The sequence below is a fragment of the Varroa destructor genome, unplaced genomic scaffold (genome assembly GCF_002443255.2).
Source record: "Varroa destructor unplaced genomic scaffold, Vdes_3.0 BEIS01000001.1, whole genome shotgun sequence".
Lineage (NCBI taxonomy): Eukaryota > Metazoa > Arthropoda > Arachnida > Mesostigmata > Varroidae > Varroa > Varroa destructor.
Window position 1 is genome coordinate 49,254,346 of NW_019211454.1, and position 12,115 is coordinate 49,266,460.

General features: G+C 41.5%; 1 protein-coding gene across 3 annotated transcripts in view; it reads left to right on the forward strand.

Annotated features, from left to right (window-relative positions):
- The window catches only part of spir (spire type actin nucleation factor), a 251,696-nt gene that overhangs the window by 1,607 nt on the left and 237,974 nt on the right, over positions 1–12,115 (forward strand). The window contains exon 2 of one of the 3 annotated variants that reach the window (XM_022788430.2): positions 6,335–6,716. In XM_022788430.2, the coding sequence (XP_022644165.1) occupies positions 6,380–6,716 (337 nt within the window). In that variant the 5' untranslated portion in view covers positions 6,335–6,379. Of the gene's footprint in view, positions 1–5,951; positions 6,717–12,115 lie in introns of those variants that run through there. The other 2 variants (XM_022788432.2, XM_022788431.2) reach the window with 2 other exon arrangements.

A 12,115-nucleotide genomic window follows, 5' to 3' on the forward strand; every position in this document is an offset into this window, starting at 1 on the left:
GTTTGTTTTTTTTTTTTTTTTTTTTTTTTTGAACATATGTGTTGCATTAATATATGTAAATTACTTGTACCGAATAGAGAAAAAATGGCGAGAACCTAAAAGATAACAAAGACAACTATTGAAAAGTAAACAATGTAGCAATCACGCGGGAAACTAGCCAAATTTAACGGTCTGTCAAATAATCTTCCGTAACCTCTTTTCCTGCTTCTAGATATTCCCCACTTACTAGAAGGTCTCTCACTTGAAGATTTTAGCTTGAACATTGATAGCTACAGGATAGAACAGATGTTGACATCAAGCATTGAGGAGGGAGATAATATATCTGAAAGGGATGAAGGAACAATGTCGGGGTAGTTTCATTATCCGACCCCCATCACTTAATCCTTTAGCTTGTTTAATGTATTATTTAGCCTATTTGGAAAAATGAAAACGAACGAAGTTTACAGGCAACGACGTTGCTTTCCATACGGAAGTGATAAGTTAATAACAAACGTCAACGAACTGATGGCAATCGATCCTGCTAGAAGAAGGTTCATTAGACGTACATCGTAGAAGGTAAGTTTATTCATAAGTAACCTATGATATCTTCATGGTACGGTACTGTACTAATGCGGGAACTTATATACGGTAGATAAGTTTCTGCATAAACATTAATGTTATATAATCATATTAATTACTTGCAATGAAAAATACTGACTAATATAGCTTTACAGAGTTAATAGCTTTTATACCTAATAGCCTTCCCGGTCCGCGTCAGGTCTCAAACAGTAATTCGGTCGGTGTTACTCTAGCTATCGTGCCGTCAAGGCGAAAAGAAGCAAACACTGCAAGGAAAATAGGAAATATTGCGAAATATCCAGGCCCATTTCGTTGACATTCAGAAGTTACGGAAATTAATACGTTTCGTGTATCGTTTTATTCTAAAGGAAATAGAAAAATACGAAGAAATTCAGTGTTTCAAAATCCCAACTGGTCAACCAATCTGGCAATTCCTCTCTGGCTTTTTTATTTGACCAACAAACGTGAGAAGCTATTGCCCGCAGTTTATCACACCAGCATTTTGTATTTTGACAATATTCAGCTGCGGTATTTTATCCCTGTCTCAAGATCATCCAGATTCCGGTGTATCATTAAATATATTTGATGTCATAAGCGTTTGTTTACTGTTTACCAAAATCAACAGCGAATCAAGGTAGTGTATGATTGTCCTCGATGAGAAAAAAAATCCTCCATCCTTTATGGTCGATGATGGAAGAACAGCAAACGAATTTTTGCCATGCCATAGCGAAAGAATGATTAAACGACTAAGCTGGGACCTTTCCATAGCGACACGAATCGACTTTATTCAAGCAGATTGTTTTTTGATGTTCGGAATGAGGGTTCGATGATGGAACTCGAAACTTCACTTCTGTAGCTCTCCGAAATGAAAAAACATAATAACTCTATATTGTATAATTCTGCTGTTGTCCTCCTACAAGTTCGTCTAGCAGTTCCCCTACCAGCAGTTGGGTTCTTGCATAAATCTGCTATGCGTTTTCCATGGAATTAATTCGATGATTGATAAATAAAATGGGAACTAATCATCTTTCAACTTTCACTTAACTTATGCATTGTTTGTTGTCTTGTAAGTTTCATTCCGGTCTGTTTTACTACTAAAGCGAGGCAATTCATTCGTCATGTGCTTGAACGCATCTCCTACGACTTAGCACTAGCATTATCAATGACTACGTTCAATTTACATGCAGTACCTCGTCGTAGCTACGTGCTATTATATTTAACATCATCGTTTACTCCAGCACAGAGACGCACACACACCCGCATTTTTCAGTGGCCCCACGAAGCTTAAACGAGGCGTTGTTGTTATGATGAATACATCTAATCTATTCAGTTAGCTACACCATTCTGCTAAAGGCAAATGACATAGCTAGCAGCTGCCCCAGTGCCCATGCACCGCCAAGCTAAACACATCTAGTGGACCCGATGTTTCCAGCCGTCCCACAAATGTTCCTCTGTCGAATGGAACTAGCCCAAAAGACACTTAACGGGCATTAAGGAGTTCCAAGATGTTCATGGACACTTTGGAAATCGTCGCGGTCTATCTTATATGACGCCATAATGAAGCTCTTGCCAGATTAGCCCTTGTTTCCCTGATCGACCCTTACGGCAGTAAACGGGGGTTAAAGGAGCTGAACGAACGCCAGAACGCATGGCGTGAAAATGAGTGGAGAGTAGGCAAGGAGAAGACGACTGGGCCACCAGCAGCGTGTTAGCTATGTGAATACAGAACGAGGCGACAGACGAGAGACGATGGCAGCCCGACAGTCAGTCGAACTGCCGAACTGGGCAGCTCAAGCGAGATACCGTAAATGTCTTCTCACTCCTGTTAATCACGTTAAGCCAATTTGGCCTCTGGCGGCCACGGCGGCGGCGTTACAGGCAATAGCATTGACAGGACCGCTGTGTCCTTTGTGCCGTTGTCAGACATGCATCCCTACAAAGCTAGCTTCGGTTCGTATACACACTGTTCTCATCCGACATTTTCATCTTCATTTTCTGAACTAAAAACATTGCGTTGTGAATGCATTGATACGGGTTTGAATCCTGTTCCAAGCAATAGAACCATACCTCACATAAGTATTCTTATTGCTCGATGGTAAATGTAATCATGAGTATCAGTGATTACGTGATAAGTTCCCAGTTTGCCCTTTTTGTCTATTTAGTTATTGTATTCGTAAATTGCGGCTATGCTGGGACGCTATCACCTGACCAGAATAGGTTGTCAAGGTCCAAAGTTGCAAAGGTCCCGTTATAAACTAATGATAACATTCAATATATAGGCTAGCGGAAAATCGTTTTCATGGCTGACTCTAATCATATATTTTGGCGACTTTCACCTCCAGCAGAAAATAAGTGCCACAGCGGCATTTAAGGTATTGAACAAGTGAAAAGTAGGATATAAGTAAAGCATAACTCGTCGGCGACATTTATCAATAGAGAAGCCCCTGGCAAGTTGGCGTATACTATACTGAACACATCAGATTAACAGCGCAATCAGACCGATAGATCTAGAACTCAACTCTGAGCAAGAATTAGGACCCAGCAAGCATACGGGAGCTCGTAGATGTTCGTTCGGTTTAAAAAAATCTTGCTGAGATCTTGCGATGCCATTTTTGACATTTTTATTTAAAGGAAACATTTTCTATTTGTCTTTTATTATATATTTAAAGTGTTGCATTTGCTTAGTATTTGAAGAGAAAAAAAAGGATACGAGTACTGGAATACGACACACCTGAGAGATCCTAACGTTGGTATGATGAAACCAGCAAAACGAATAATACAAATAATAAGGCAGTTTTATTGATTATAACTTTGACACATAACCCTTAGCATCACTCTGTTAATTTGGCAATAGACAAAAACTGTTATTTTAGCTAGTCATTAAAACAAAGAAATGACGAGGTAACATATCGACAGGGAAAGTTGGTCCAAAGTGATACAATCAACTAATTTTGCTCGTGTCCATCCTACTTCGAATTGTTATCTCCTTTAGTTAAACGTTTTTCCCTAAAATTAGCCAACGTAGCCGTTCTTTACCAACGTTTTTTAATTAATAGCCTTACGATAGTTCGCCGCATCCGAAAAACTGCTATCACTTAGAGTGTTCCCATATTGCAATATGTATGAATTTACAGAGTTAACATGGGAGGGTTTCTGCTTGCAATTGAATCATCTGCAGGGTGCCGGCAGATCTCAATGGCGTCGTTCGACTTGCGGCTCGAAAGAGAGCGTCACCCTGGTATCATCGTATTAGGGGAGCGGTGGGATCACCTCGAGTCGTCTGTTAGAAAAAAAGATTTTCGAGGTTCCATGGTGCCAGAGAGCAGTTGCAGGAGAGAAGCTAGCATCACTGGCTGTTTGTGCCGGAAGAGGGCGTACAAAAACGTGTGACAGCTACCCTGACACACCAGTGCCGCTACGAACGGAACAGCTATTCCGGACGCAGTTTGAGGCAGACGTTCTTCAACATCAACATCCTGTACTGTCATGGCCCACCCTACGCGGTATTGGCTAGCTGGCTTGCCTGCTTTTTCTGGTGCAATGCGCTGCATTTGCTTTTCTGTGTGACAACGTAACAAGGACAAGAAGGTTCTACATGAACGAAGAAAGCACGCCAAAAGAAGCATTCAAAGAACTAGTTTGGTTGACTATAATACAGCACACATATAAAGGCTCGTAGGATCGTTGGCCAGGCCAGCCTTTCACGCCGTCTCGTGCCACGCTCATGAATCTCGGAGTATTTCAATCCTTCGTGTGGCCTTAAAAGGCAAGTTTCAAGTCGAAATCTCTTCTAGTGGAGAGAAAACAGATCTGCTCTTTTCCTGACCCGTTCTGAGTCCGTCGGATGACCCGACAAGCAGCTAGCTCGATATATCCTTTCAATTTTACTCCCACAAGTAGGGTCAACAGTAGGCTGTTCGTTTCGCCGAAGACGAAGTGGTCACTCAGTTTGCACTCGTGAAATATGGTAGAGACGGCGAAAGGACATCATAGGGGCAAAACAACCGGCATCGCCATTAAAAGCTCTCCGACTGCACCATCTCGGAGATCTTTTCTCACTACTTACGCTGAACTGCCACCTCTGCCGCTATTGCTGTAACTCAAAGCTTTCAGTAATTTAAACAATAACAAAATCTACCTTCAGATCTTACTCTCGTGCTGAATTAGCAGAATGTCTATTCGGTAGAGATGCTACCACCTCCCAGATCTTTAAATAAACAGTTAAGCACAACAACACAATTTTACAGTGTGACTCGATGGAATCTAAAACTAATATGAGTGGTGCTCAAATTCACTGTCCTTCGAAATCTAGCTGAGCCAGCCTATAGTAAGCATTTAATTGTCATGTTAGTCTATATAAGACAAACGCATGACAGACTTTTGTTCTATGCTCACTTTGCTGGCATTATTAATAAGTATAGTAACTTTAAATGTAATATCAGGTATCGGAGTTGGGTCCTGTAGAATCCCAAATGTTATATATAAGTATTGTGCTTTATTTTACATAGATTTATAGTGTAAGCGCTATCGCACTGTTTCGGACGCAGGCGCAAATGGCCTTCGCCGTAACTGACTGGTTTAGTCACTTCTCAACTCCCAAATGGTTAGAACATGACCAGTCATGAAGAGCGCAACTTAAGAGCTTCGGGATAGGAAAATTACACTGAAGAAGTATAGCATAATTTGTGACGCCGGCAAGGGCCGAAAACAACGGTTGAAGTTGCATTAATACTATTAGTCGATACATCGGCTACAAGTATTGTCCTCTAATTAAAAAAAAGTATGAATTACATCTCTATCGCCTATAAATTGATTATTTACCACACGGTATATATAAATAAACCATCCGGTGCGTACTTGTCGTTACCAAAACGTCACAAGCATAAGGCTTTCGTTAACACAAGGCAGTACACTAATGAATTTAACTAACAGCTACCATCTACATCTTTGGGGACCAACGAGTCAACTTCGAAATCTCACAGTCGTTCCTGTTAAGTTTTATTACAGCGAAACACATGGCATCAAAAAAAACTCAGGGCTGTTTCATCTGTGCGCTGGGGCATTTTGCACCACGCCAAATGTTTGATAAGGACACTATGTATTTTATTTTAAATGGTCAACCGAATGTTTCATGTGGAAATACTGACACTAAAAGAGAACATTTTTACGCCCTGATACCCAATGAATGTTAAGGTCGTTTAATGTTACTTCTTAAATCTGACCTTTGGCCTGTTGCTGGGTTGCAATGCTAATTGAATATATAAAATCGTACTCGATGTTACCTGCTACCTAACTGAGAACGACTTCACATACACATCATTACCATTGGCAGTTGTTAAACAACTTCTAACTTAAGACATATGCCCCAGGGGGACTATATTTTCTTCTTGTGTGTGTGTGTGTGCGTGCGTGCGTGCGTGCATGTGTATGTGTGTATGGGTGTGTGTGCGTGTATGTGTTTGTGCGGTGGCTATTGTATATATAATTTATTTCGCCTGGCACCTTGATCACTGATTGTGCGCCATCGCGGCCGCCGTCACTGTTGCCGTCGTGCGCAAAAACTCCACTCTCGACTGAGCTTTACCCGAAAGAGCAATCGCAGCTATCATACAGTACGACATACGCCGACGCTTTGATAGGCTAGCTGCCTGATCTACATTACCTAAAGTTGTGCTTTTGGATACTTCACAAGGTAGAATTCAGCATCGCATTAACTTATTGTGCTAACCATATTGAAGTGGGCATAAGAGTGTCTTGTTAATCCTGTCTGTGCTAGCGTTTAGCTGAGCGCTAGAGAAACGTTACGATCACTGACATCGCCATGGGTATGCCTGCCGAACAGCAGACACCGGCCGTCATAGCGGAGGGATTTGTTTCTCTATTCGAAATCCTCGACGCCTTCGGCGCGCCAATGAGTGAAGAGCACGCTTGGGCGTTGGCGTTTCAGGCATGCAAAACACTGCAGCGACTGTGGATTGAACATCGCGGTACGACAGCGTACGCAAGTGAAGGCGGTGTCCGTACCAAGCGACCTAAGGGCTCGGCTAACCAGAACGGTTCGTCCGCCGCGCTTCCAGGAGTATTCCTCGTCGAGAACCTCAAGGACGTACGAATCTGTCAAGATGGAACAGTGCATCCGAGCACCGCCGATGCCCAAGGTAAGTTAAACCAACAGTTCGATCTATAGTATGTGCAGGCTCGAACTCATGGGCCGCTACAAACTTTGGCATGCCACTGGTTGTTTACCATTGGCATTCTGTCAAAATGACAAACGGTCATCCGTTTCATGTCATATCAGCTCGTTCCTCAAATCTGATAGGATACATAAACTTCCTGGAAACGTTTTTATCCCTCTGTATTTATACAAAATTGTATAGTATCCTATTTTCTTGTTCCTATCTACTGATTGAACATATTATTTTGTTTGATGTAAACTGCGTTTCGCCATTGCGGATATTACGGATGAGAGACCTCGCTGTCCAATGTTTTGATTTTTTGCCGATTGTATCTCTACGAACGAAGCGGAATAGATACGTGAAAATTCTATAAGGCTCCACGTTCCAACGGTTGACCTCGATTGGTTCTATTTATAACTTTTAGCGCGTACGTAAGTCGAAACTGTACAACGTTACCTTATTATTTCGATTTCAGGGTAAAGCTCAATTTGAATTAGCAGCACAACGGTTCATTGTGGAAATCATTATTATTATTAAAAGACGCTTTATCAGACTGATTACGATGGCGTGATAAATAATAAAATGCGGGGTTTAGCTGCTGTAACCGCAAGTCAGATGGGTACTCCATTGTGTAGCAGTGGTGGCGACCAACCTTAATCGGGAGACTGCGACAGTTGAGTCTCGATCCAGCGATGATCGATTTGGCCCATTTTCCCCTTGAGCTAAAACCAAAACACTCAGTCTACTCTCGAGGAAACAAGACCTAGGAACGAGACGAGGTTTCTTTCTTTCTTTGTTGCACTGATAACTTTTACTTTTCAATTTAATCAATTTAATTAGCAAGTATGAAAAGAACATTGGCATAGCACGTGGATCCCATGCGTACCCCGTCAGTTGTAAATAAAAATTAGCAACCTTGTTTTTATTATTTACGTTGTAACGTCAGGACATCATTTAAAAACATTAAGGCAATGACCAACACCACCGTCCGCGCTAACATATTATCAACCGCACAAGCGTTTATTTGTCTGCAAATGGTGTCGCCTCCGCAAGTACACTTAAGGTGTGTTACATAAAAATTGCTTTTACATTTTATTGCGAAAACGCTATTATATTATAACTACTAAAGAATAGCTGGGCGCTATTCAATGCTACCTCTACCTAAAGTAACATAGAGTATTTCATAGAAAAACAGGTGCGTGGCAAGGCTCCCGGCTGCTGCCTGACCAACTACTATTCTAATCTAGCGCAGTTCTAAGATGAGAACTAATATATCTATTTAAACTACAGCCTGAGAATGACTGATCGTCGCAAGCATGTATTTGTCGAGTCCACATAAGTCTGATCGGTTGCTATGGTCGAACGAAAATATCTACTGCACATCGCCCCATATCAGGATATGATACGATGCTACCATGTGGGTTGATCTACTATGGAATCTAACATCTACATATGCAGTTACAAGCTAGATTTCTCGTTGTACTGGCTCTGGGACTAGCTGTGAGTAACCACTCAGAATCGTCAGTCATTTTCTGCTATTTGCTATAAAAATGACTGCCGTCAAGAAAATCCGACGAATATAGCACGCTTGCCAGTTCTGTTCATAATAGAGCGATGAAAATGAAAAACGAGCTAGTCTCCCAGAAATATCATCTACTCCCACGGAATTCCCGCATTTTCATAGATCGGACAGTGTGTCCATAGACTTGCAGGCTACGGTAGTATTGGACGCGAAGTTGGTATGACCATTAACGTGAAGTGGTCGTAGTAGTTGTAGCAGCCGGAGCGCACAAATGAGTCCATCGAAATGAAGGCCGAATTGAATCAGTAGCCGAGAAGAAGGCTGTCATCCAGGTTATGAGAGAACTCCGTCGTAACAACCTGCTTACTTTCTTCATTATACCTAAAGTATATTTTCAATTGTAACCTTGTTTTTGTTCACTGTTCTGCGTCCTGTACAACGCTGGCGTTGTTCGCTTATCGTCGGCGTGTTTGGCCGCCAAGTCCAAACTCTACCATCGGTTTCTGATACTATTCTGATGAGAATGGAAGAGAGTGAAACTCATAGAAAACGAATTGCCAGTTCCCGCAATAAACAACGCTTAAACATTCATATTATAACATGCAGTGGGGATCAAAGGCAGGCTTACGGCGGAAGTACACTATCAGTAAAGTGTTGACCTTATAACTGTGGCAAAAACAAAACACAGCATTCGTATTAAAAGGAAACCTAAATTGGTTTTAATAGAAACGTGCATCATAGATATATTTTCACATCCCTAGAGTTGCCATGGGTATACTTCTTCGCCACTCTTTTATAACAGCACCGTTGTGATTCATGGCAAGCAAATACAGGTCCCCCAACTAGCAAGACACTAACTATAAGCGAAACGCCAGGCAAGAGTACAAATCACATAAAAGAACTGCAGTCATCAAAGTAAAATCCACGACGTATATGGACATGCATATCATTTATACACTGAGATCTGATGTGACTCATGCTGTTGAATCATTGTTCATGTTCACCGAAGTGTGAAGTCGCCCCTCCTTACGTGCGCTGCAGATTTTGCTTGACGGTTGCTCTGTCCTATTCAGGCCGTAAATGCCACCCTACAAGCCAACGAGCAACGGCATAGCGAATGTTAGACGAAAAGAAACCTTGCCCTTGAGCATATGAATCGTTGCATAAGTTCTGTGCACATTGACTGCTTATACTGATTGCCCTGGTGCTGACGTGGTTACGGCCGGTGGATCTGTTGTTTCTGCTTTGATCTATTAAGGACAAACATGGAAGTCATAAGTCGGTTCGGTCACCTGATATAATAGAGAGCTCTAGCTATCCTACGGCTTCTATATTCTATTCCATATCGTATTGACATAGTCTGCATAGACTGCCAGCCGATGCTATGGGTGCCCGTACTGCACATTGCCTACATACAGCACTACATTGACAGTGTCAACGAGGGGCTGTGGTATTTATGTGGGAACAGGCCAAAAAACAACCGCCGCCCCCATCTAATCATTATTGTGCCCGCTTGTCTGTAGCTATACGTCAGAGTTTCTATGTATTGAGCCTGTACTCAGGGATTGTCAGCGCATCATGGGGTAGATCCTCGATATCCGCTAACACAGTTGAATTATCGTGCGACAGACTTTTTACAATCAAACCGTAAACATTAAGTTGCGTTTATGCTTTTTATCAGTAGCATGACCATAGCTAACCTCTCACGTTCGAAGTGGCACGTAATTAATGCATTCCCACAATCAGAACATTCTTCGGTCGGTAAAAAGTTACTAGAGAATCGCTCCTTGGCCATATAAATGCGTACAGTTATCTAAACCGATAAGATGTTTACGTGTGGAGCCGCTGGGCAATTTTTAATGCCATGAATAGTTGATACTGTTGAAAATAGCATTTTTGTATTGTTAATAGCGTTTTTGTGTTCGTTTGATGTAACTGAGTAAGTACAACCGCATCCGCTGCATTTAAATAATGCACGCACGTAAAGATACGTTGAGCTGACCCCTTCAATTAGCGACACGAATGTTTTTTTCCTTTAATCTGCTGTATTTTTTGTAATATGTACGACAGTATGCTAAAGACCCTTGAGCCATTGAGATATTCACGTTGTTAAGGTATGACAAAATGTCTGATTGTTAATAAGTGTTCTTTATGAGCTTCGTGCTCACATGCGCTTTTCTGTATCTCTTGATAAAGATGTCGGGTCTCTGTTTATTTTCTGCACTGGTACCATCGGCAGCAGGTAGCCCGGTGTGCGACGGCTCGCATTTGATGCAAGATTACCGCAAATAAAGATATAAACGGCAAAAAGTAGTAACGAAAAGGAAAACTAGTAGACAAAATAATTTTAATGAATAGCCTCGTTAGTGAATAGAAACGTGGAGGAAATCCGACGACTGGGTTCACGGGCTGCGAGACTCTTGTGGGTTGTCCCTGAGTATTCGTGCGATTACCACAGAAAAACAAGCGCGAATTTTGGTGAACAGGTCAGAGTCGAACTTCGCTAAAATTACCGTTAAACAATAGCGTTCCTTCCGTTGATCAAAGAAAGGTTTTTTTTGTTTGATATAAATCCACGCTTTTCCTTTGAAAAGTGGACGAGTGCAAGACTTAACCTTTAATTCAGATTATCTTTTTTTTTTTTTTTTTGTCTATAGTAATATCACCTGCGTAAACAAACAGTGCTTAGACACAAGGCGCATACGAATCTATTGAAATTTCATAAAACTTTTTTTTTTCGAATTCGTTGTTGGTGGAAGTGCCTTTGCGCTCACTGACAAGTGACAAACGGCCGTAACGAGATAGGCAAAACTGTTTGTTTAAGTCATTGATCGATTCGTTGATTTTTACAATATCCTTGCCCCTGTGGCGTCGCTAAGGTTAGCTACTTAACACATCAATCGAATAATTGACTGACTAAGGATCGATGATGCGGGTAGTCGAACGGTCGAGGTGTAGCAGAGTGCGCTTAAATATCAATCTTGATCTTTTTGTTAGCATTATTCACTATTTGTCGAACCCGCTGTCAAGCGACTCCTACGTGCGGCTGTGTCGCTTGTGGACGCTGGCCAAACTATTGGCATCGCTCCGAGAACATAAACGCTCAATTTGTAGAATCACTGTCGAAGCACTACCAGTCCGACGGCTATGGGTTATACAGCAACAGAATTACGCCTCGAAAGACAAAAAAAGTCAAAAGGCAAAACAAAAATCACCCAAAGCATTATCTATATAATTTTCTTTTTTAGCCCCTCATTACCCACCAATCGTAACGGAATAACTGTGATAATAATAATAATAATAAAAACATCGATAGCAATAATAGTAAGCACAGCGTAATAGCCTCTTTGTTCTGTTGGCCAGCGTCACACAGCGTTAAATAAATCCCAATTTCAGTTAGATTTTTAAATGCTGCAATTTTTATTACGATATCGTATTGCGTGCTCAAAGTTAATTATACACTACCCGTTTCGGCAATGTCAAATCGACGATAAGCGACAACGAGCCACGACGCTCTAGAACTAGTTCGAAAAATTCTGTGGCGTCTGCTCTTCGTTTCGAATTAATTCGTGGCTACTCGTCCTCTTTGAACTTGTAAACGGTGACGTAAAGGTCGCTATTTAATTCATATCTCACGTGCTCAATTGGCGGAACTGGTTGGACAACCGTGTAGTTAAACAATGGTTTTATGCATTCGGTGCTCTATTTCTATTAACTTAATTTCGATACGATGTCTCGTGACACTTTTCTTTGTACTTTTTCAAGGGATCATTTCTGCTGCTTAATTGTAACACTCGAGATAGTTATTACTTTCGTTCATCGTTTACGTTACAGTTTGTCGTACTAATACCGGCATGTT